Source organism: Mobula birostris, chromosome 4, assembly GCF_030028105.1.
Source record: "Mobula birostris isolate sMobBir1 chromosome 4, sMobBir1.hap1, whole genome shotgun sequence".
Lineage (NCBI taxonomy): Eukaryota > Metazoa > Chordata > Chondrichthyes > Myliobatiformes > Myliobatidae > Mobula > Mobula birostris.
The window spans coordinates 185,228,764-185,253,311 of NC_092373.1; the positions used below are offsets into that span (position 1 = coordinate 185,228,764).

Sequence of the window (24,548 nt, forward strand, 5' to 3'; positions counted from 1 at the left end):
TTTCGATATTTAGAAACTTTTCATTTCTCTATTTTTGAAAGCATCTTTGCTTCACAGAATTCTTTTTTACATGTGCCCAAGATTTTGCACAGTAACAATACTATCACCAACATCCTGTCTTGGTCCAACTACGCCGAACCACAGCCAAGAAAACACACTAATACCTCTACTTCCTCAGAAGTCTAAGGAAGTTTGGCATGTTCCCCTGGACCCTCACCAATTATTTCTGATGCACCTTAGAGAACAACCTAACTGAGTGCTACTGTTCCACACAGAAGACTGGACACAATTCAGCACATCAAAGACACCAGCCTCCCTTCCACAGATTCAACAAAGCAGTCAGTATAAGGGACATTCACTCTTCCCCCTTCTTCCAATGGGCAGAAAATACAAAGTGCATAAGACCATAAGAAATAGGAGCAGAATTAGGCCTTTTGGTCCATCATGGTTGATCCAATTTTCCTCTCAGCCCCAGTCTCCTGCCTTCTCCCTGTATCCTGTCATGCCCTGACCAATCAAGAATCTATCATCCTCTGTCTTAAGTGTACATAAAGACTTGGCCTCTACAGCCACCTGTGGTAAAGAATTCCACAGATTCACCACTCTCTGGCTACAGAAATTCCTCCTTACCTCCCTTCTAAAAGGACACCCCTCTATTCTGAGGCTGTGCCCTCTGGTCTTAGACCCTCCCACCATAGGAAACATCCTCTCCATATCCACTCAGTCAAGGGCTTTCATCATTCGATAGGTAACATCATATTCAAGGATAGCTTCTACCCCACTGTTACAAGTCTATCAGTTCAAGTTCACTTTATTGTCATTCAACCACACACGGGTACGTGGCCAAATAAAACAATAACTCCTCCAGTCCAAGGTGCACAACACAGTACATGTAACTCACACACAACACATGAAGTAATATAACCTCAAATAAATTAACAAATAAGGTACATTTACAACACAAGTTAAAAAGTAAACAGTATAACACTACTAGCACTTCAGACGTGATGAAACCTGGGTGGCGGCAGGGAATTCGGTAGTCTTACGGCCTGAGAGAAGAGGCTGTTTCCTACCGTTGCCCTAATGCTATGGTACCTCCTGCCTGATGGTAGGTGGTGAAGGAGATGATTGGATTGATGGGAGGGATCACTGACAATGTTAAGGGTCCTGCGTACACAGCACTCTGGATAGATATCTCTAGTGGGTGGAAGAGAGACCCTGATGATCCTCTCAGCAGAACTCACAAGCTTCCGTAGGGACTCGCAGTCACTACCTCACTATGGCCTTGCACCTTATTCCTTGGCAGCACTGGGCTTCCTCTGCAGCTGTTACACTTTATTCTGCATTGTCAAATCACAAACAAGAGGAACTCTGCAGATGCTGGAAATCAAAGTGGTGGCAGAACTCAGCAGGCCAGGCAGCATCTATGGAAAAGAGCAGATAGTCAACATTTTGGGATGAAACCCTTCATCAGGACTGGAAAGGAAGAGGAAAAGACAGAGAAAGAAGTGGGGGGAGGAGAGGCAGTAGTACAAGGTGGCGGGAGATAGGTAAAATTGGGAGAGGGGGAGGAGTGAAGTAAATTGCTGGGACGTTGATTGGTGAAAGAGAGAAAGGGATGGTGAAGGGGGAATCTGATAGGAGAGGGCAGAAGGCCATGGAAGAAAGGGAAGGGGTAGGAGCACCAGATGGAGGTGATGGACAAGTGAGGAGAAGATGAGAGAGCAAAATGGAAATGGGCAATGGTAAAGGGGGGGAATTACTGAAAGTTCGAGAAATCAATTCTCATGCCATCAGGTCGGAGGCTACCCAGACAGAATATAAGGTGTTGCTCCTCCAATCTGAGTGTGGCCTCATCATGGCAGTAGAGGAGGCCATGGACTGACAGAAAGGACACAAAGCCCTCCGATTCTTTCTGACACCACCCCAAACCAGTTCCCCTTCCCCACCACTCTCCTCCATCTGGCGGAACTGGTCCTCCCTCTCAATACCTTTTCCTTTGTCTCCTCCCATTTCCTTCAGACAAAAGGTGCAATGGACACTTGCATGGGTCCCAGCTATACCTGCCTTCTTCTCGGCTTTGTGGAACAGTTTGTGTTCCATGCCTACGCTGGTATCGCTTGCTAACTTCTTCTACGCTACATCTACGACTGCCATCAACGTCCACTTCTGAAACCTCCCGCCCCTTTCTTGATCTCCCTGTCTCTATCTGTGGAGACAGTTTATCCACTGATACCTTTTATAACACCACTGATACAGCTACTTGGACTATACATCTTCCCACCCTGTCACTTGTAAAAATGCCAATCCCTTCTCTGCATCTGCTCTCGGGATAAGGCTTTTCATTCCAAAACTCAAGAGATGACCTCCTTCAAAGAAAGAGGCTTTCCTTTCTCCGCCATCAACACTGTCCTCACCCGCATTTCTTCCATTTCATCCACATCTGCCCTCACCCCATCCACCTGCCACCCCATGAGGGATGGGACCTCTTGTCCTCACCTACCACCCCATCAGTCTCCGCATCCAGCGCATAATCCTCTGTAACTTCCACCACCTCCAACGGAATCCCACCACCAAACACATCTTTCCTACCCACTTCCTGCTTTCCACAGGGATCACACCCTATGCGACTTCCACTGATCTCCCTCCTGGTACTTATCCTAGCAAGCTGAGCAAGGGCCACACGTGCTCCAATACCTCCTCCCTCACTACCATTCAGGGCCCCAAACAGTCCTTCCAGGTGAGGCGACACTTCATCTGTGAGTCTGTTGGGATCGTATACTATGGCTGGTGCTCCCGGTGTGGCCCCCTGTAATCGATGAGACCCAGCACAAGTTGGCAGACCACTTCGCCGAGCACCTATGTTCCATCCACCAAAAAAAGTGGGATTTCCCAGTGGCCACCCATTTCAATTCTCCTTCCCATTCCCATATTCCAGCCCATGGCCTCCTCTACTGCAGTGATGAGGCCACACTCAGGTTGGAGGAGCAACACATTGTATTCCCTCTGGTCAACCTCCAACCTGATGGCATGAACATTGATTTCTCAAACTTCCAGTTATCGCCCTTCCCCATTTACCATTGCCCATTTCCATTTCCCTCTCTCATCTTCTCCTTCACAGCCCATCAACTCCCTCTGGTGCTTCTCCCCTTCCCTTTCTTCCATGGTCTTCTGTCCTCTCCCATCAGATTCCCCCTTCTCCAGCCCTGTATCTCTTCCAATCAACTTCCCAGCTCTTTACATCACCCCTCCCCCTTCAACTATCACCTTGTGTTTCTCCCTCCCCTCCCCCCACCTTTTAACTCTACTCCTCATCTTTTTTCCTCCAGTCCTGCTGAAGGCTCTCAGCCCGAAATTCGACTATTTACTCTTTTCCATAGATGCTGCCTGGCCTGCTGAGTTCCTCCAGCATTTTGTGTGTGTTTCTTATTCGGTGTTGTTATTGTTTTACCTTGTTCTACTTCAATGCATTGTATAATGATTTGATCGTATGAGCTATATGCAAGACAACCTTTTTGCTGATTATTGTCATATGTACCAAGAAGAAATTAACTCCAGTTCCACGCTGAACGCAACCAGGGATCACAGGAGTGGAAAGAAACCTGAGATGAATTTAGATATATGAGAAGAAAAATTGTGTTTGTTCTCTGGAAATGTGATTTGGAGTGTGTCACCGCTCTAGGAATCTTCTGCATGCACTGGGTGCATCAGTTTCCTCATCAGGGTCAGAACAAGAGGTGTTTTTATACTGCAAATCCAGTTCTGGCAGACCTCAACTTATTAAATGTAGGATTTATTGAGCTAATACACAGTCTGAGCTGCTCGTGATCATTACAAAGCACAGATTATTGTCTTGCTACCAGCCATTATTTAAAAAGGGTACATGGGTACCCTTTGTTTATTGTTGCCCCTAATTATCTTCTCCTGCTCTAGCCCAGTCTGCTACAGAGATGAATACAGTACCAGGTACAGTCAGTCACCTGCTGTGTCAGCAAGGCCAATGCTTAGGGGCTAGCGAACAAGAAGTTGAAATTCTCTCCTTGAGATAATGTCAAAGCAGAAGGAATCTATCAAGAGCTTATTCTGTCCTGCTCTCTTGAGATAAATAAATGATTATTTTCCCTGGAATTTTGGTGATTCTGTTGCTTGAATGCAGCTACAAACATGTCCTGTCCAGGTGAGCTCCATTTTCTGACAACGCTCTTTCCAGCTGAAGATTATTGTGTAATTTTTTGCTTGGTGACACTTGTGAGCTGCCCCCCCCCCCCCCACCACCACCCATGCCAACAATGGGTTTCACTGTGTATTTTAATGTTTCAAAGTACATGTGACAGATAAATCTAATCTTCATCTTTAATTAGCCCTGTCAATCAATGCTGTTAATGCTGAGGACTGTACACAGCTTCTCCACTTTAAGGCTGACACATTTGCCTTAAATTCTTGCTGCAGGTTCTGTATCCCCTGCGCTTTAAATTGATTTTTTCTTCAAGTAAACTGGCTCTGCTTGTACAATAGACTATAAACTGAGTGATACATTCCAGTGCGGCTCTACCTTGTTCAGTGACACAATGCAATTAGTGAGTACTCTGCCTCTGGAAGCGAACGAGACCTGGACTCAGCTCCTAGCATCATCAGTATTGTGCATGGCTTATATCACATGGCATGGAATCAGGCCCTTCAGCCCATTAAGCTAATGCTAACCATCAACATAAACAAGAGAAAATCTACAGATGCCGGAAAGATGCAGAAGGCCTGGAAGATCATCGGGGTCACCAGTTAGCCCAACTATAAACTGTTTCAGTTGCTTCCGTCTGGCAAATGGTACTACAGCATTAAAATTAGACTAACAGGCTACGGGACAGCTTCTTTCTACAAGCCATTAGACTTATAAATTCACATGTCTGTATATTGCGACAGAGTCATAACGCAAACATTTTTACTCCCTCACGTTGTGGGATGGATTTAAATCAAAGTCATACACACAAAATGCTGGAGGAACTCAGCAGGTCAGGCAGTATCTATGGAAAAAATTCCATAGATGCTGCCTGGCCTGCTGAGTTCCTCCAGCATTTTGTGTACTAACCATCAACAACACATTTACAATAATCCTACATTAAATCCCTTTTTAAAAACTTCCTCACATTTTTCAAACTCCTCCCTCCCAGATTCTACCACTTACCCACATATGAGGAACGATTTACAGTGGTCAATCAACCCGCCAGCTGTCTTGTGTTTGCAGTGCGGGAGAAAACCAGAGCACTCGGGGACTGACTAGTTGAAGGGAAATTCAACTCATCACTGCCTTTTTTATTGCTCTGAATGAGCAATCGAAAAAATCCAGGGAATAACTTGGCAACCTCACTGACTCCCAAGCATGCAGCCAATCTGAATTTAGCTTGGCAGAACTGGGCTTAGGTCAGATGGGAGACCCCCTCCCAAGATAAAGTGTGCACCAACAAAGACCCCCTCCCTAACTGCTAAAACACAAATATGAAGGATAGCTACTTGGCTAAGGTGTCGGGAGCAAGGGGTCTCAAACACCTATTTCTTCACAGTGCATTGGCCTGTTATGAAGAAAAGCAGGTAATGATGAAAAGTGCAGGAACAGTTGAATGCTCTGAAACACTGTCATGGTTTTATTCAATTAAGGGTCAATCTTTCCATTTCTAATTGGATAAGTTGAATTTTTTTGCTTTTATCATAATGACTTTATTGGCAGCATGTGAAACATAACCAGAATTGATTGTGGTTCGGTGCCAGGCATAAAACACAAGACAATACCATAACACACAACACAACAGCAACAAACAATTTACAGAGATTAGTGCAAACAGCCATGAGCAATCAACAATTAGCAGAGCGGCCACTTTAAAAATCAGGTTTAAACAAATGTGAACATATGAACAGGTTAAATAATTATCAACAGAACGAGAGCAGGAAAGATCATTTAATGGATTTACTAAATTGCCTTATAAAGATCGAAGGCCTGATTACAGCAGAGGTTGCAAGGCGGGTTTCTGTACAGATTCTATCTCCTTCCCGGGCTGTTCATTTCCAGTAGCCATAAACCGATACTACAACTTGGCAAGGCTATTTCAGTTGCATCTATCTTGCAATATCTAAATCACATGAAAGAGCCAGTGTGCTATTCAGTTAGAAAGAAAAGAAAAGCTATATTAGATCGGGAGGCAGAAACCCCAGTGTTATCAGGAGCTGCAGGCTGACTGCCCATCCTGAGCTTACTTGCCACCTCAGCTAAGTCATTGAAGCCTCCCCTGTTTGTGTGAAGACTCCCAAATCCTCTACGAGTCTGGGTAATGTGCGCATTACCAATAACTGTTCAATAACTTAATAGACAGCAGCATGAACCCGCAGCTAGATAGGATTAATTAAAATTGGCTTCATGGTTGGCAAAGAGGGTGTGCTATACTATATTTTCTTTACCCATTTGTTTATTGAGATACAGCACAGAATAGGCCATGCCACCCAGGAACCCTCTGATATAACTGAGTCAAATCACGGGGCAACTTACAATGACCAATTAACCAACCAACTGGTACGATTATGGACTGTGGAAGGAAACTCCCGTGGTCACGGGGAGAACGTACAAACACCTGACAGCCAGTGGCGGGAATTGAACCTGGGACATCTGTACTGTAAAGCGTGGTGTTAACCATTACACTAATGTGCCTCCCCTCGTCTATGTTCCACGTTGTTCTGTGCTCTATGTTCTCATTCGGGGCTATAAACTGTATATATAGGCACAAATCAATAAAGCATTCAGGAGAAACAAGGGTATGCATGTGCTTAGAATATATAACAATACCGTTCACTAAATTATGTCTAAACAGCATCAGGGAGAAAGAAGGTCTATGGTGGTATATGCTGATAAAGCATAGAACAGTACAGCATAGTAACAGGCCCTTTGGCCTACAATATTGTGCTGAACCAATTATCCCTTCCGTCTGCACCCGCCTATATCCCTCCATTCTCTGCATGTGCAGAATTCTGCAAAAGTCTTAGGTAAATATACATAGCTAGGATATCCAAGACTTTTGCTCAGTACTGTCGTAATTTTATGTATTGTGCTGTACTGCTGCTGCGAAAAAGAAACAAGCAAATTTCATGACATATTTGAGTGATGATTAAGCTGATTCTGATATGAGTCTCTGTTGTGGACTGAGAGTGGGAAGGGGACAGGGAGAGTGGAATCATGGTTGAAAAAAAGAAGGGGGAGGGGAGGGAGCAGGAAGCATCAGAGATACATTCTGTAATGATCAATAACCCAATTGTTAAGAATCAAATGACCTTGAATGATGTTTCAGGGCTGGATGTGTCTACACCTATGCACAAGGCCACCTCCCCCACCCCCACTCCTGGCACTTCTCCTCTGCCACCTGTCCCACGCCCCTCCTGTGGCACTCTACTCTTACCATTCCCAACATCCTTTGCTCCCACCAGATTTACAAACTCACTCTCCACTCCATGTTGACAAATACAGTACTGTGCAAAAGTCTTAGGTGCCCTATCTATACCATGTTCCTCAGGCTTTTGCGTAGTATGTACAAAGGTCTCTAAGCATCTCCGTCATAGAAGCAATTGGAAAGAGAACCATGGCGAGGATGATAAAAAAAAGTTGGGTGGAATGCTCTGCCAGTATTTTACAAACTATTTCAAGCCATCTGATCATATCAAACATAGGTTAATAAAATCCAGCATCATCTGCTTTCCCCTGAGCAGCAGTCTGTGGATCACAAACGTAGGTTGATGACATCGGGCATCATCTGCTTTCCCCTGAGCAGCAGTCTGTAAATTGCAGGATAACCACAGAGTCAAATCTTAGGGCAGGACCACAAATCCCCCATCCCCAGCCACACCAGCGCACACTGAGCAGGAAACAGTTGGTGTTCCCCTAAGAACTCACATCCTTAAGAATAGAAGATGGAGCCCAAGCAAGAAATTGAGCTGAACAGCATTTAACAGCTGGACTTACAATGAAAGAGGGTGTGAGAAGTAAAAGAGATGAAAGCTAAATTACCCAAAATAATTATCTAATGCTTTATCAGAAGTATTGTCGAAATGTAAAAAAGTATGGGAATCCCAACGCAAGAGGCATGACTGGGAGACAGTGGGAAACCTTCAAAGTGACATTTTGAGAGTACAATATTTCCTGTCAGAATCAAAGGCAAGGCTAACATATTTAGAAAACCTTGGTTTTTGAGCAATATCGAGGCCTGGTTAAGAACTGAATTGAATTGACTTCATTACTACATCCTTCATATACATGAGAAGTAAGAATCTTTACGTTACATCTCCGTCTAAATGTGCAATGTACAATTATAGTAATTTATAATAAATAGTATGTACAACAGGATAGTCAATATAACATAGAAATACAGCTGTGTCAGCATGAATTAAACAGTCTGATGGCCTGGTGGAAGAAGCTGTCCCAGGGTCTTTTGGGCCTGGCTTTCATGCTGCAGTACTGTTTCTCAGATGGTAGCAGCTGGAACAGTTTGTGTTTGGGTTGATTCAGGTCTCCAATGATCCTTTGGGCCCTTTTTACACACCCGCCTTTGTAAATGTCCTGAATAGTGGGAAGTTCACATCTATAGATATGAAGGTAATGGCAGGCAGGAACAAACGAGGTACTTACAGAGTACAAGAAATGCAAGAGAACACTTAAGGAGGAAATCAGGAGGGCTTAAAGAAGACGCGAGGTTGCTGTAGCAGACAAGGTGAAGGGGAACCCTAAGGGCTTCTACAGATGTAGAGTACTAAGAGGAAAGTGACAGAAAGGGACAAATTAGTCCTCTGGAAGATCAGCATGGTCACCTGTACATGAGCTGCAGTGTTCTATGACATTCCTGGGGCTGAGCAGTAGAGGAAGGGAAGGTTATCCCTTAGTGTGGTGTGGCACACAAAAACCACACTGACATAGAGACACAGGACAAAGCAGAGGTGCTGATACTGAAACACATGGCAAGATTTTGGCATTGACATCAGCACAAAAGCAGGAAGAAAATTCTTGCCACTGATACTGAATCACATGATCAAACACTAGCACCAACGTTGAAACATGGGGTGAGGCACAAGCACCAGCAATGAAGCACAACAAAACAGAACAGAACATTGAACAGTACAACACGGTACAGGCACTTCAGCCCATGATGTTGTGCCAACATATTAACCAAGAACAAAGAACTTCAGAGCACAGTACAGGCCCTTCGACTACAATGTTGTATTGAACTTTCACCCTGCTCCAAGATCAATCCAACCGTTCCCTCCTACATAGCCCTCGATTTTTTCATCATCCATGTGCTTGTCTAAGAGCTTCTTAAATGTTCCTAATGTATCTCCCTCTACCAGTACTCCCGAAAGGGCATTTCACGCAGCCACCACCCTGTGTATAGAATTTACCTCTGACACCCCTCCCATCAATTCCAATCACATATAGTCATAGTCATACTTTATTGATCCCGGGGGAAATTGGTTTTCGTTACAGTTGCACCATAAATAATAAATAGTAATAAAATCATAAATAGTTAAATAGTAATATGTAAATTATGCCAGTAAATTATGAAATAAGTCCAGGACCAGCCTATTAGCTCAGGGTGTCTGACCCTCCAAGGGAGGAGTTGTAAAGTTTGATGGCCACAGGCAGGAATGACTTCCTATGACGCTCTGTGTTGCATCTCAGTGGGATGAGTCTCTGGCTGAATGTACTCCTGTGCCCACCCAGTACATTATGTAGTGGATGGGAGACATTGACCAAGATGGCATGCAACTTAGACAGCATCCTCTTTTCAGACACCACCGTGAGAGAGTCCAGTTCCATCCCCACAACATCACTGGCCCTACGAATGAGTTTGTTGATTCTGTTGGTGTCTGCCACCCTCAGCCTGCTGCCCCAGCACACAACAGCAAACATGATAGCACTGGCCACCACAGACTTGTAGAACATCCTCAGCATCGTCCGGCAGATGTTAAAGGACCTCAGTCTCCTCAGGAAATAGAGATGGCTCTGACCCTTCTTGTAGACAGCCTCAGTGTTCTTTGATCAGTCCAGTTTATTGTCAATTCGTATCCCCAGGCATTTGTAATCCTCCACCATGTCCACCCTGACCCCCTGGATGAAAACAGGGGTCACCGGTACCTTAGCTCCCCTCAGGTCTACCACCAGCTCCTTAGTCTTTTTCACATTAAGCTGCAGATAATTCTGCTCACACCATGTGACAAAGTTTCCTACCGTAGCCCTGTACTCAGCCTCATCTCCCTTGCTGATGCATCCAGCTATGGATTACAACACATTACAATTAGGCCCCCTTGTATTAGTCATTTCTGACCTGGAAAAATGTTTCCGATTATCCACTCGACCAAGCCTCTTATCATCTTATACACCTCTATCAAGTCACCTCTCATCCTCAGCTTGTTCAACCTCGTAAGACATGCTCTCTAATCCATGCAGCATCCTGGTAAATCTCCTCTGCACCTTCTCGAAAGCGTCCACATCCTTCATATAATGAGGCGACCAGAACTCAACAAGTGGGCAATGGCATCAGTTTACAGATTGACACACAGTCAGAAGCCCTTCTGGAACTGAGGTTATAATAGGTGGGTTGCTAGGCAACACAGCTTGGTGGACCAGAAAGGCCTATTTCAGCTGTATCTCTAAATCAAATAAACCGATCCACTAGGCTTAAGTCTTCTTTTATGTCCCAACAGAACTGTCCAATAATGACACCTTTCTAAACCACAGTAAAAACAGTAAATTATTTGTTAGTGGGAGAAAAATTAAAAGTTGGGTTCTTCCTTAATTTTTTTGTGGATCTGCAGTGTAGAAAATTTATTTCTTTACTAGGCCAGCTAAAGTGTTTGAATTGTTCTTACCGGATCCTGACAGACAAGAACTTTGTAACAAAGAATGGTCTCCGGAAACATAATGCATAATTCACCAAAAGGAGAGACTGGATAGGCCGGGTTTTGTTTAACCCTGGAGCAGACGGGAGATGTTGAGGGAGTCCTGACAGAGAGGTAGGAACCCATGAAGGTAGCAGATAGTAGGCGGCTTTTTATGCCCTGTGAGGACAAGAGGGCATAGTTTCAAGCTGAGAAGTGGGGGATTTGGATGGGGTCTGAGGGGGACTTTATGAACCCAGGGGGTGGTTGGATTCTGGAATGTGCTGCCTGAGGAAGTCAGGGAGGCAGATACTCTCACAATATTTAAGCAGCATCTGGACAGGTACTTAAATCACTAAGGGGGCATTATAGCATAGCCTTTAGCGCAACTGCTTTTCAGTGCCAGTGATCACTGATGTCCACCACTGTCTGTCAGGAGTTCATCTCCTCTCTCCGTAACTCTGGGGTCTCCTACAGGTGTTCCAGTTTCCTCCCACATCTAAAGACACACGGGTTAGGCTCAGTGAATTGTGAGCACGCTATGCCGGTGCCAGAAGCATGGTGACACTTGCAGGTTGCCCCGCACAATCCTCGCTGATTTGATTTCACGCCTTTGGCTGTACGTTTTGATGGGCATGCAACAAAATAAAGCCAATCTTTTATCTATCGGCAGGGACATCAAAGGACTTAATATGGGAAAATGAAATGAATGCAGAGATACAGAAACAGCATGGACGTGATGGGCTGAATAGCCTGTTTCTGCGCTCTTCCACTCAGTGACACATCAGCTCTCAGACAATAAATAGACTCTGACTAACACACTGCTGCAAAATGGGCAACTGGAACAACGCAAAGTGCAAGGAAGTTCACCAGTCTCTCACAGTAACACTAAACATTTTGGGATAGAACATAGAACATAGAACAGTACAGCACAGTACAGGCCCTTTGGCCCACAATGTTATGCCAACCCTTAAATCTTGCCTCACATATAACTCCCCACCTTAAATTCCTCCATATACCTGTCTAGTAGTCTCTACTAGTGTATCTGCCTCCACCACTGACTCAGGCAGTGCATTCCATGCACCAACCACTCTCTGAGTAAAAAACCTTCCTCTAATATCCCCCTTGAATTTCCTACCCCTTACCTTAAAGCCATGTCCTCTTGTATTCAGCAGTGGTGCCCTGGGGAAGAGGTGCTGGCTGTCCATTCTATCTATTCCTCTTGATGAAGGCACTTTAGTCCAGACTATTTCTTTTGGGAGGTAAATTCCTACATCAATATGCCTGAGTGCTTGCTGAGTAGATCCCTTTTGTTAGCAATCAGGTACCATTCACTCAGCCGCATTTCATGCAGTCATCGTGGCTCAGAATGACATAAGCTCCATTAATATCTGCGTGGCTCTTTGTGGAGAAATCCTACTGATTCATTCTTTCCCATAGCTCCGCAGATTTAAATATCTGTCCAATTTCATTGTGAAAGCCCTGACTGAATCCATCTCCAGCAACCTTCCAAGCCTTCACTACCATTTAAAAAAAATCCCTTTATATCTTTTGTCAATCACTACGAAGCTACATTGCATGAATCATTGCCAATGGGAACAGCTTTCCTCTAAACCTGTGGTAACCTTGTACACTGCTGTTAAGTCTCTTCTCAACCTTCTGTGCCCTCGGATTCTCCAATGTAACCTCACAGATGGAATTCCTCATCCAGGGAATAAATCAGATGTCTGGAGTTGAGGCCCATTGGCCAGAGCCCCATGCCTGTGAAGCTCTGCGAGACTGCTGGGTTAGTCAGAGGCCCAACGTCTGTGCGTACGAGACCACTGGAGGCTGAAGAAGACAGCCTGTCTTGGGTTTAGGGGACTGTGTCTGTGTGTGTGTGGGTGGGAGGGAGGAATGCAGCTTGTTCTGCTGTTGTTGCTTTGTTTTTTTGAGGTGTTTTGTCCAGTTCTGCCAAGCGTTGCGGACATGTTCAGTTGGTGCCGGAACGTGTGGTGACACTTGCAGGTTGCCTCCAGCACACCCATGGGATATTGGGTTATTAACACAAATGATGTATTTCACTTTATGTTTTGAAGTACACGTGATAAATAAACTTGAATCTTTTTTTTCCCCTGTCCTTTTGAGGATCTTTCCACCTTCCTTCAAATACAGTGGCCAGAATTGGACAAAATATTCAGCTGTGGCCTAACTGGAATTTTAAAAGCTTCAACATAAAAGCCTTGTTTTTGGACTCTTAGCTCTACGTGTGAACCCAAGGAGTTTATTCTTTCCCTAATTTTCAATTGCATTTTATGCTTCACTGAAATTGGATCAGGTAATGCACCAAGACATGGCAACATGCCATCCAGTTTCCAGGCCAGGACACGTAGTCAAGGGCTGCCTCTCTCCAAGTAGTGTAGCTCTGTACAACTCTGGGAGTATTGTGTTCATTTCTGGTCATCTCATTATCGGAAGGACGTAGAAGCTTTAGAGAGGGCGCAGAGGGGATTTATCAGGATGCTGCCGAGAGGAGAGCATAGCTCATGAGCAAAGCTTGAGTGAGCGAAGGTGGATAAGAGGTGACTTGATAGAGGGGTACAAGACGTAAAGGAGGTACAGATAGAATGGACCAGGCAGTGTTTTTATCCCCAGAGTGGAAGTGGCTAATACGAGAGGGCATCATTTTATGGCGATTGGAGAAAGTATAGGCGGGATGTCAGAAGTAAGTTTTTCTTACACAGAGAGTGGTGAGTGTGTGGAACATGCTGCTAGGGGTGGTGGTAGAATGAAGGGTTAGATTAATTTTGGAGTAGGCCAAAAGGTTGGCAGAACAAGGGGCATGTACTGTGTTGTACGTTCTATGTTCTCAGCAGGCTGAAAAAGTAAAAGAGAGCACACGTACCACCAACTGACTTCCGATCATAGCAGGGTTGAGTTTTGCAGACTGCGCAACAGATGTTACAGTAAGCTTGTGTTGCAAATTGTGTAAGTTTGTGCAATGAACTACTTATGTAATCAGACCCATGTCAGGTGAAAGGGCCTTCCACTAAACACAGGATTTCAAAAGCAAAGAAAAATCGCAGAGGGAATTCAGTGGGTCAAGCAGTGGAGGCAAGAGGACAGCCAATATCTGAACTGAAGCCCAGAAGGTCTTGAATCTTCGACTTAACTGGCCTCCACCAATGCTGCCTGACCTGCTGAGTTCTCCAACAGTTTATTTCTGCTCCCGATCCCAGCATCTGCAGCTTCCTGTGTCCCCTAGGATTTCAGAAGATGCAATACTAACCTGGAAAGGTTTCCTTAAACAACTCACTCAAGTGTTCGCTTGAGGTCCATTAGCTCCAAAGACATAGGCAGTCTAAACCTAAATCTCAACCACTACTAACATTGGGCAAGAGATACATAAAGCTAAAGGTTCAGAAACGGTACTGTACTTTACTCCAACCATCTGATTCTTGTACCTATCTGCACTCCCCTCACCCAATCGCAGCAACGGCTCTCTACAGACCACCTAAATACACAAAATGCTGGAGAAACCCAGCAGGCCAGGCAGCATTTATGGAAAAGAGTAAACAGTTGACGTTTCGGGCCAAGACCTTTCATCAGTCGACTGTTTACTTGTTTTGCATTGCTGCTGCCTGTCCTGCTGAGCTCCCACAGCATTTTGTGTGCGCTGCTTGGATTTTCAGCATCTGCAGATGTTCTTGTGTTTGTGATTCTAATACCGACCTCCTCCTGCACTACCGTGGACATTTGCTTTTAGAAATAAACCCACAGTAACAGCACCTACCAGCCCAATGAGCTGTGTCACCCAACTACGCCCTTGAGACCAATTGACCCACTAACCCATATGTCTTTGGAGTATAGGAGGAAACCAGAGCACCCGGAGGAAACTTATGTGTCCATTTGTCTCCTATTGGCCATTTTTGCACTGTCTTGATTTTACAGTCTTCATTTTCCTCTGTATGATATAATTTTACAATTTTGCAGATAAAATATAGGGTGTACTGTCTGTAACTATGCTCCTGTGAGATTGCTGCAAGGAAGCTCTCATTGTTTTGTTCCTCACCATACTTGTATACTCGACAATGATCTTGTCACACGGTAGCACAGCACTCAGTGTAACACTTCACAGCACCCGCAATTGGTTAAGGTTTCTGCCGTTGTCTCGAGGGAGTTTGCACGTTCTCCACCTGACCGTGTGGGTTTCCCTAAGACATAGGAGCAGAATTAGGTGATTTGGCCCATTGAGCTTGCTCCACCATTCCATCACGGTGGACTTATTGTCCCTCTCAACCCCATTCCCTGCCTCCTCCCTGTAACCTTTGCCACCTTTACTAATCAAGAACCTAGCAACCTCCGCTTTAAACATACTCCGTGACTTGGCCTCCACATTTGTCTGCGGCAATGAATTCCACAGATTCGCCTCTCTGTGGCTAAAAAAATTCCTCTGGCAGTCCGGTTTCCTCCCAGGTTCCAAGGACACACGGGTTAGGGTCAGTGGGCTGTAGGCTTGCTATGTTGGCGCAGGGTATGTGGCGACGCTTGCGGGCTGCTCCCAGCACATCCTGTGTGGGTCATTGACGCAAACAAACATTTCACTGTGTTTCGGTGTAGATGTGCCAAAGAAAGCCAACTTTCCAAAATAAACCAGCTTGGCTGGAAAGGGTAATGTGGGGTATGAACCATGTGGCCACAATGCACAGAGAGCAAATCGCACCCTCCTCTGCCCAGGAATGCCGTAACCTTGATCAAGCAATGGAGCACACCATCACATCCCCGCCCCCCACACAATTTTGATGGAGATAACCGAAGACGAGCTCCCTCATGGAGAGATCATACTGCCGCTCATTAATTTATTAACGTTGTTCCAGCATACATAAGAACAACCAGCAGTATGTTATTAAGAATAACGACAGGCTTGTCTGAAATAGAAACAGTAAAAGCTGGAAAAACTCAGCAAGTCAGGCAGCAAAGGTACGGCAGGAAGGTGCTTCAATGTGCTTCACATGCTGGACTAAGAAGCTAAAGTGCCTAAGTGAGGATGGGTAGATACACAAAGTGAAAAGTTCCTCAAGAGACCCATAAGACCTTAAGACATAGGAGCAGAACTACGCCACTTGGCACACCAAGTTTGCTCCATCGTGGCTGATTTATTATCCATCTCCACCCCCTTCTCTTCCATGAGATTTGATACCCTTGTTAATCAAGAACCTCTCAACCTCCCTTTAAATATACCCAGTGACATGTCCTCCACAGCTATCTGTGGCAATGAATTCCACAGATTCACCACCCTCTTGCTAAAGATATTGACGTCTTTCTATTCTGAGATGGTGCCCTTTGGTCCTAATCTCTCCCACGACTGGAAACGTCCTCTCCATGTCCACTCTGTTCCAGGCCTTTCAATATTCAAAAGGTTTTCGGGTTCAAAGCTGAAAATAAATTTATTATCGAAACACGTCACCACATACTACCCTGAGATTCATTTTCTTGCAGGCATTTACAGAAAAATAATAGAATTTATGAAAAACAGTAAATAATAGAGATTAGAAAGAGCAATTTGCAAAAGACAAACTGTGCAAATAATGGTGAAAAGTAAATAAATAATACTGAGAACATGAGTTGTGGAGTCCTTGACAGAGTCCACACTGTATGTTGTGGAATCAGTTCAGTGTGGAGGTGAGCGAAGTGATCCACACTGGCTCAGGAGCCTGATGGTTGTAAGTTATTGACCTCTTCCGATCCTGGCAGTGTGGTTCTCAAGGCCCCTGGACATCCTGTCTGATGGTAGTAGCACGAAGAGAGCATGGTCTTGGTCAGGGATTCCCCACCTTTTTATCGCCATGGACCAAGACCATTAAGCAAGGGATCGGTGGACCGTCGGTTGGGAACCCCTGGCCAGAAGGATGGACATGCTTGACCATGGCCGCTGCTTTCTTGTAGCAGTGCTCCTTTAAAATATGCTCAATAGTTTTAATGCACTCCCCCCCCCACGCTATTCTTCTAAACTTCAGCAAGTACTGGCCCAGAGCCAAACACTCCTCACAAGTTAACCCTTTCATTCCTGAGGCCATACTCATCACCCTCCCCAACGCCAGCACATCCCGTCTTAGAGTTTGGGGACCAAAACCTCTCACCGAACTCCATGTGGTCTGACCAGCCACTGAATGCTCTGCTTAAGGATTGCAGGGAAGGGAGCATGGCCCCTCCCGTACTGAACTATAAATATCAGGAAGGTTACAGGCTAGTGATAGTTATAGAGTTATCGATGGGGGATGGGGGTGTGGTGCTATCTGCTTTCGGATGTGGGGGGTAGTGGGGAATCACGCAGATTTCCTTCGGGAGAAATCTGCAAACTGTAGGCAGCTGCCTCAGGTCTTCTGTTTGCTAAACTTCACCCCGTGACTGAATAACCCACCTGCATCACCCTCGACGAGAGGGATTTAAGACCAGTAAAAGATGGATCCTTGTATTTCAGTAGCAGTTTCTGGCCCTGGCACTTTGGAAAATAAAAGTATGAAGATAAATAATTTATTCATCGCACAGAGGCAACTGGTGCTGCTTCACACCCTCCTTTCATATTTGCACATGCATTTTGCCACTAACCTTTTTATAGCACGGCCCCAAGTGAAACATGATGTAGCGATGTAACTTGCCACACAGTTCTGCTTGGAATCTGAATAATGTGCGCTTCACACTTGCCCAATAGTTCCCATGAACTCGGAGCACAGAGACTGCCTGGTGAGGTAGTTGCGTAATAAATAGATCCTACTGCACTGTACACTACCAATGAAGCCGAGTGCATTTGGAAATAAGGTACCAGGGTTTTTTAAATATTTGATTAGTTACTAGTTTCAGTTTTAACTTTCGCTGTGGATGAATGAGACTTGAGACTGAAAACTGGGAAAATGAATTTGATCATCGACAGCCGTGACACAACAAGAGGAAATTGCATTAGCCCATCGAACCTGTGTTTGTGTCTTACACTGTATCGGCTGTATTTCTCAATTTTAACATGATCCATGTACTTGCAAGTTCCCCTGCCCCCTCCCGATCGCTACAAATTCCCCTGCCCCCCTCCCCATCGCTGTAACCTCCCCTACACCCCTCATCACTGTAATCTCCCCTACAGCCTTCATCACTGTAATCTCCCCTACACCCCTCATCACTGTAATCTCCCCTACACCCCTCATCGCTGTAATCTCCTCTACACCCTTTATCAATGTAATCTCCCCTACACCCCTCATCACTGTAATCTCCCCTACACCTCTCATCACTGTAATCTCCCCTACACCCTTCATCACTGTAATCTCTCTACACCCCTCATCGCTGTAATCTCCCCTACACCCCTCATCGCTGTAATCTCCTCTACACCCCCCCACATCGCTGTAACCTGTCCTATTTCTAATTTATGTTTACATTTTTCTTGTGAATTTAGTATACCTGATGCAATGCTGCTGCAAATAAGTTTCTCATTGCACCTGTGCAGACATATACTCATGCATATGACAATAAACATCACTTTGAAGGAGCACCTTAGATTTTACTCTTTATACCAAGTCTGCCCGAGAACTCTTAATTCACTCAGTGACAAATCTTGATTTGTTACTGAGCTTCTGCGAAGTGTGCCAGGATAGGCTGCTATATTTAAGGCGCGATGCAAAAACAAGCTTTCATTGCCGTTGTTGTCCCACGCAGAGCGGCTAATCAGTGTCTCTGACTCAGAATAAGCAATGCTGCTGAGACTCTGGGGATACACAGAGGTGGGATTGTGTGAAACAGAAGCTAACGAACCCGGTAGTTTCTCTGCCTAGTATTTTCCTCAACGTTTTCTGCAGAGAATCATTTAAAGCAAGTTGAGGGATAGATGGAGGATTCGCCTGTCTTCATTTCACGTTGCGGTATAATGGCTTGGTGGTCTGCAGTTCAGTGGTCTGGGCAGTGTCAATGTTTTCATTTCATTCAGGTTTTGGGTCCTGGGCATCACTGGCAAGGTCAACCATTATTACCCATCCTAAATGCCCTTGATGGTGGTGGTGAACCCACAGATTCCTCCATGTGAAGATTCCTCCACTGTGCCTTCGAGTAGGGAGTGCCGAGATCCAGGCACAGAGATAAAGGAGGAACAAAACAATTCTAAATTGGACTTGACTGGGTATTGCAAATAGTCATACTCTCCTGCACCCCAAGACCCTTGTGGTTCTTGGTGATGGGTTTAGGAGTGTAGACTGGGGACAATATTGTAGAGGATGATTGGCACCATAGCCAGTGTGTGCTGGCGGGGGATATTGGGTGTTGCTGGAGACGCACCAGTGAGAGTGTTCTACCGGACGTGTGACCAGTAGATAGTGGGAAGGCTCAGGCCTGTCAGAAGGTAGGTGACTTGCTGCAGCTTAGCCACCCTCTGATTCACTCTGTTGCTGAGATACGTGGCTGCTTTCGGGGTTGTGCCCGATGATGACCCTCATCGTCCCTCAGGGTGCCTATTGTGTAGGACTCAGCAATGTCTCTGCCTGCATTCCTTGCTGCCTTCTTCAAGCAGCCAACGTAATCAAAGAACGTACCCAACCTGGTCATTCTGGGCAGAAGATACAAAAAGCCTCAAAACACCAGGCTCAAGGACAGCCTCTATTCCATTGTATAAGACTGTGGACTAAGACTAGTATGATAAAATGGGCACTTAACCTCACAATTTACCTTGTTAAATTTTTTCCCTCCTTATTGCCTATTTGCAGTGCACTTTCTCTGTAATGCTAACACTTTATTCTGCATTCTGTTCTTGCTTTTCAACTGTACTATCTCAATTCTCTGGTGGGATGAAATGGTCTGAATGGATGGCATGCAGAACAAAGATGTTCACTCCATCTCAGTACATGTGAGAACAATACCAAACCAATGGTAAGACTGTGTCATCTGCATGTTTTTTTTTTGAAGGTGATGAGGGGAATCTGACTAGCTATCCTTGAACCAACATAACAACAACAATTTCTGATCAATTTCAGCCTTCCGTGTAAAATTAACTGTGACATACTCTTGATTAAAACTGATTAGAGTCATAGAGAGATACAGCACAGAAACAGGCTTTTCAGCTCACAAAACATCAATCACCCATTTCCACAAAACTGACACTAGATTCCAGCAGAATCACAATCAGGTTTATTAGCACTGACATACACTCAGTGGTCACTTTATTAATAATGCAAATATTTAATCAGCCAATCATGCGGGAGCAACTCAATGCATAAAAGCATAAAGACATGATCAAGAGGTTCAGTTGTTGTTCAGACCAAACATCAGGAGGTGGAAGAAGTGTGATCTAAGTGACTTTGACTGAGGAATAATCACTGGTGCCAGATGGGGTGGTTTGAGTATCCCAGAAACTGCTGATTGCCTGGGATTTTCACACGCAACACTCTCTTGAGCTTACAGAGAATGCTGCAATAAACAAAACCTATCCACTGAGTGGCAGTTCTGTGAGCAAAAATGCCTTGTTCACGAGAGAGGTCAAAAGAGAATAGCTAGACTGGTTTAAGCTGATAGGAAAGCGACAGTAACTCAAATAATCACGTGCTACAACAGCGGTGTGCAGAAGGGCAGATACAAATGCTCAACACATCAAAACTTGAAGTGGATGGGCTACAGTAGAAGACCACAAACATACAGTCAGTGGCCACTTAGTGACATACAGTAGGTACCTAATAAAGTGGCCATTGAGAGTAGGTAATGAAATTTGTTGTTCTGTGGCAGCAGTACTGTGTAATACAAAAATATGCTATAAATTACATATATGCATATAAACAGACATATACACATATACACATACATATACATACACACACACACACACACACACAGTACAAAAGAGCAAAATTAGTAAGAGAGGGCTCAGTGTCCATTCAGAAATCTGATGGTGGAGGGGAAGGATCTGTTCCTAAAATATTGAGTGTGTGTCTTCAGGCTCCTGTACATCCTCCCTGATGGTAGTAATAAAGATATATCAGAAAGTTGTAGCGAACTTTGGGACTGAGAGTGTTACTGCATTTCTTTACTGAATTGCTACTGTATGTGTTTCCTCTTTCCCTGTGCATCCAGCGTTGGCTGTGGCAACAGGTTCAGTCAGTGCTCACTCCAAGACTTAGTAGCCTCGAAGTCCAGCAGTCTAAAGTGCTGTATGACTGATACTTGTAACTACAAGGGAAGCTATGTTGATGCTGTACTGGCAGATAGGCAGCACAAAGGATCCCTTGTACTGGGGATCAGGGGCAACATACCAATGCTGGAAAGATTTATTATTTTATTTTTAGAAGATCTGAAACAGATAACCCTCAGGGCTGTAGCACACTGCTTTAAGAACAACCCCACTCCCACCTTCCTGCTCAACACAACAGTGAAAGCAACAACATGCCCTTTTCATTGTAAGATTCAGCTTGGCTAATATATTTTTTAAATTACTGCATTTATCCTAGATTCTCTGTGTGATCTGATTTTTTAAAAATTCTCACAGAACAAGCCATTCATGCAAAATAACTGTTTTTGAATGATTGTGCAATGCTGACATTTTGAATGGCTGATATTTGCCAAATCTATCCACCCTCTAAACCACTTACGTACAAAGGTATGAATATTTGGATTCTGGTTGTTCACAGAGCTAACGGGTTCTATTTCCCAAATCAATACAGTACATCGGCCTTCATTAGTCAGGGAACAGGGTTCAAGAGCCACGAGGTAATGTTGCAACTAGTTAGACCACACTAGTGGAGTATTGTGTTCAGTTCTGGTTACCTCATTATTGGAATGATTTAGAAGCTTTAGAGAGGGCCAAGGAGATTTAGAATGCTGTCTGAAGTAGAGAGCCTTTCTTAGGAGGAAAGTTTGAGTGAGCTAGGCCCTTTCTCTTTGGAGCGAAGGAGCATAAGAGGTGACCTGATAGCGGTACAGGAGAAGATAAGAGGCATAGATGGAGTGAATAGCCAGGGGCATTTTTCCTAAGGTGGAAATAGCTAAACAAGAGGAAATCATTTTAAGGAGACTGGAAGAAAGTACAGAGTGAATATCAGAGGCAAGTGTTTCTCCCACCCACCCACACCCCACACAGAGGGGTGGGTGCATGAAATGCATTGTCGGGGTGGTAGTAGAGGCAGCTATATTAGGGACATTTAATAGACTCTTAGATTGGCACATTGATGAAAGACAATTGATGGACGGCAACACACACAAAATGCTGGTGGAATGCAGCAGGCCAGGTAGCATCCATAGGAAGAAGTACAGTCAATGTTTTGGGCCAAGACCCTTTGTCAGGACAGCTATGTGGGAGAGAAGAGCTAGATTGATCTTGTAGTAGGTTAAAAGGTAAGATAAGACGTGGCACAAGAAAAAAATGTTGTTTGACCAGATGGCGTAAGGCACTTAGAAAGCAATTCCTGAAAAGCAGGTAGACAAAGAAGCCCTCATCACAGTTAAACAGTACTTGGAACAGGATTGGATGTATCATCACTGACCTAAATTACCTGAAATTTGCTGTTTTGCAGTAGAGTGAAAAGACAAAATTACTATACATTACAAAAAATAAGTCATGCAAGATGAAGGAATAATGAGGAAGTGTTCTGATGGTGGAGGGAAAGAACTACTCCTGAATTGGGTGTGTACTTCTATCAGCAGGGCTGCCAGTCAGATGCTGGAAGGTGGGATTAGATTGGTTTGGTTTGCTTTAATAGGCTGAATAGCCCGCTGTGTAGTAATTTTACTATGACAACAGTGGGGACTGAGGAGGCATCTGAGTGTGAGACGGGGATGGAGGGCACACTAAAGTGGGGTGCAGAGGTTTTGCTGGCTGCTTGCTGTGCAGAACCTACTCTCTCCTTGGCATTACGGGGGCTGCAAAGAAAAGAGCCATCGGGACTGTCACAGAGGCTGCTGAGCGAGCCTCCAGATGGCTATGGATCAAGAGGTGTGTCCCGAGGACCAGTGCTGCTGGGACACAAGCCAGGGCCTGGTCAACACTGGCAGGGTCACAAGGGCCGGACTGTCTGATGTTGGAAGACCTGAAACACCCAATGACCCCGGGTGATAATGTGTCCCTTCACATCCTAGGAGGTAGCTGAGCCGGAGCCTCAAAATAGCCTCTCAGATGCTGCCTGAACTGTGCATTTAAAAAAAAACAGAAAAGGCTGGAAAAACTCAGCAAGTCATGCCACAGCTGTGAAAAGAGAAATAGGTAATGTTTCAGGTTATGAGAACATCAGATTTCCAGCATTAGCAAATCCTTCGATTTTATTTACCACTGATTAACAGAGGGGTGATAGATTGGAATGAAGTGGACCACAGAAGGTAAGGACTTTCAATTCCCGTCTCTGACCACACCCCAACAATGTGATAAATCTTAATTACTGCCAAACAACACTCTGGTACTGAAAATGATCTGGAAAAGATGTGCTACCTTCAGTTTCTGGTTGAGATGGTTTTTTTAATAGTTTATTTTCAAAATTTTCAAAAAACAATGAAATCAACAAGAACATATAAGCTCAGACATGTGTGAAAATAAAATAAGAAAAAAAAGGGACATAACATTAGAGGGATGCCTATTGTACATACTTTCTGAAGCCACGTGTTAACTTCATTTCCGTAAAGCTGATTTCAAACTCTGAGTTGTTTGATCTTCAGTCTCCGAGTTCCTTAGCTTACTTTATTCCCACATGTTATATGGAGGAAGTCACAGCATTTCTCCCATTTTCAGCAACTTGCTGTGGGAACTCTGTTAGAAATTAAGTGGCCAGTGGTAAGCCTGACGAGCTGTGGGTGGTGAACTCTGACTGAAGGGGTGGGGAAGTTCCAAAATAGAACTCATTCATTTTCCTTAGCATAAGGTTCTGATGGGGCTTCTCTTCTGTTCTGGTTATTAAGACATTTCAACCACTGAGAGAAAAAAATGCAACACAGAGAAGATTATAGAGCCAATGCAAATAACTCCAAACAATTCCACAGGGGACAGTGGAATGAAACATGGAAGTAGAGGTCACAGACTGGGTTAGACTGACCACTGGCTAATCTCATGAGGCTCAGAGGAGGGGGTACTCTCCATTTAAGTGAAGACTGCAACAAAATCAGGGGGATTCAGTTTTTCCTGAGTGACGATAACTGGCAAAAAGAACCAAAGGTGACCTAATGAGTGGTGAAGGCAAAGGATTTGAGAAGTGAGGAAAAGTGAAACGGAAGACTTGGAGCACTTTGGGAGATGGTGGTAGGATTGTTCCAACATGCAGCTCGTTCAAACCCAACGGGCAGTGTGTCTTCCCTTCATGACAAATCTATTTAAGACCACAATAACATATGACATAGGAGCAGAATCAGGCCATTTGGCCCATCAAATCCACTCCACCATTCCATCATGGCTGATTTATTATTGCTCTCAACCCCATTCTCCTACCTTCTTTTAACCTTTGGTGCCCTTACTAATCTTGGGTGTCAAGATCTCTGAGGATCGAACCTGGTCCCAATATATCAATACAGTTATAAAGACGGCAAGACAGTGGCTATACTTTATTAGGAGTTTGAAGAGATTTGGCATGTCAACAAATACACTCAAAAACTTCTATAATTGTACCGTGGAGAGCATTCTGATAGGCTGCATCACTGTCTGGTATGGAGGGGCTACTGCACAGGACTGAAAG

The 24,548-nt window shown here is 44.5% G+C and overlaps 1 protein-coding gene across 6 annotated transcripts in view; it reads right to left on the reverse strand.

Annotated features, from left to right (window-relative positions):
• Positions 1-24,548, reverse strand: part of rnf24 (ring finger protein 24) — a 164,699-nt gene that overhangs the window by 121,627 nt on the left and 18,524 nt on the right. The window contains exons 1-2 of one of the 6 annotated variants that reach the window (XM_072256695.1): positions 17,300-17,448; positions 14,951-15,092 (exon numbers count right to left, since the gene is read on the reverse strand). The exons of 1 other annotated variant lie outside the window; for it this stretch is intronic. In XM_072256695.1, the coding sequence (XP_072112796.1) occupies positions 14,951-14,953 (3 nt within the window). In that variant the 5' untranslated portion in view covers positions 14,954-15,092; positions 17,300-17,448. Of the gene's footprint in view, positions 1-12,044; positions 12,068-14,950; positions 15,093-17,299; positions 17,449-17,487; positions 17,526-24,548 lie in introns of those variants that run through there. 4 more of the 6 variants (XM_072256693.1, XM_072256694.1, XM_072256692.1 and 1 more) reach the window with 4 other exon arrangements.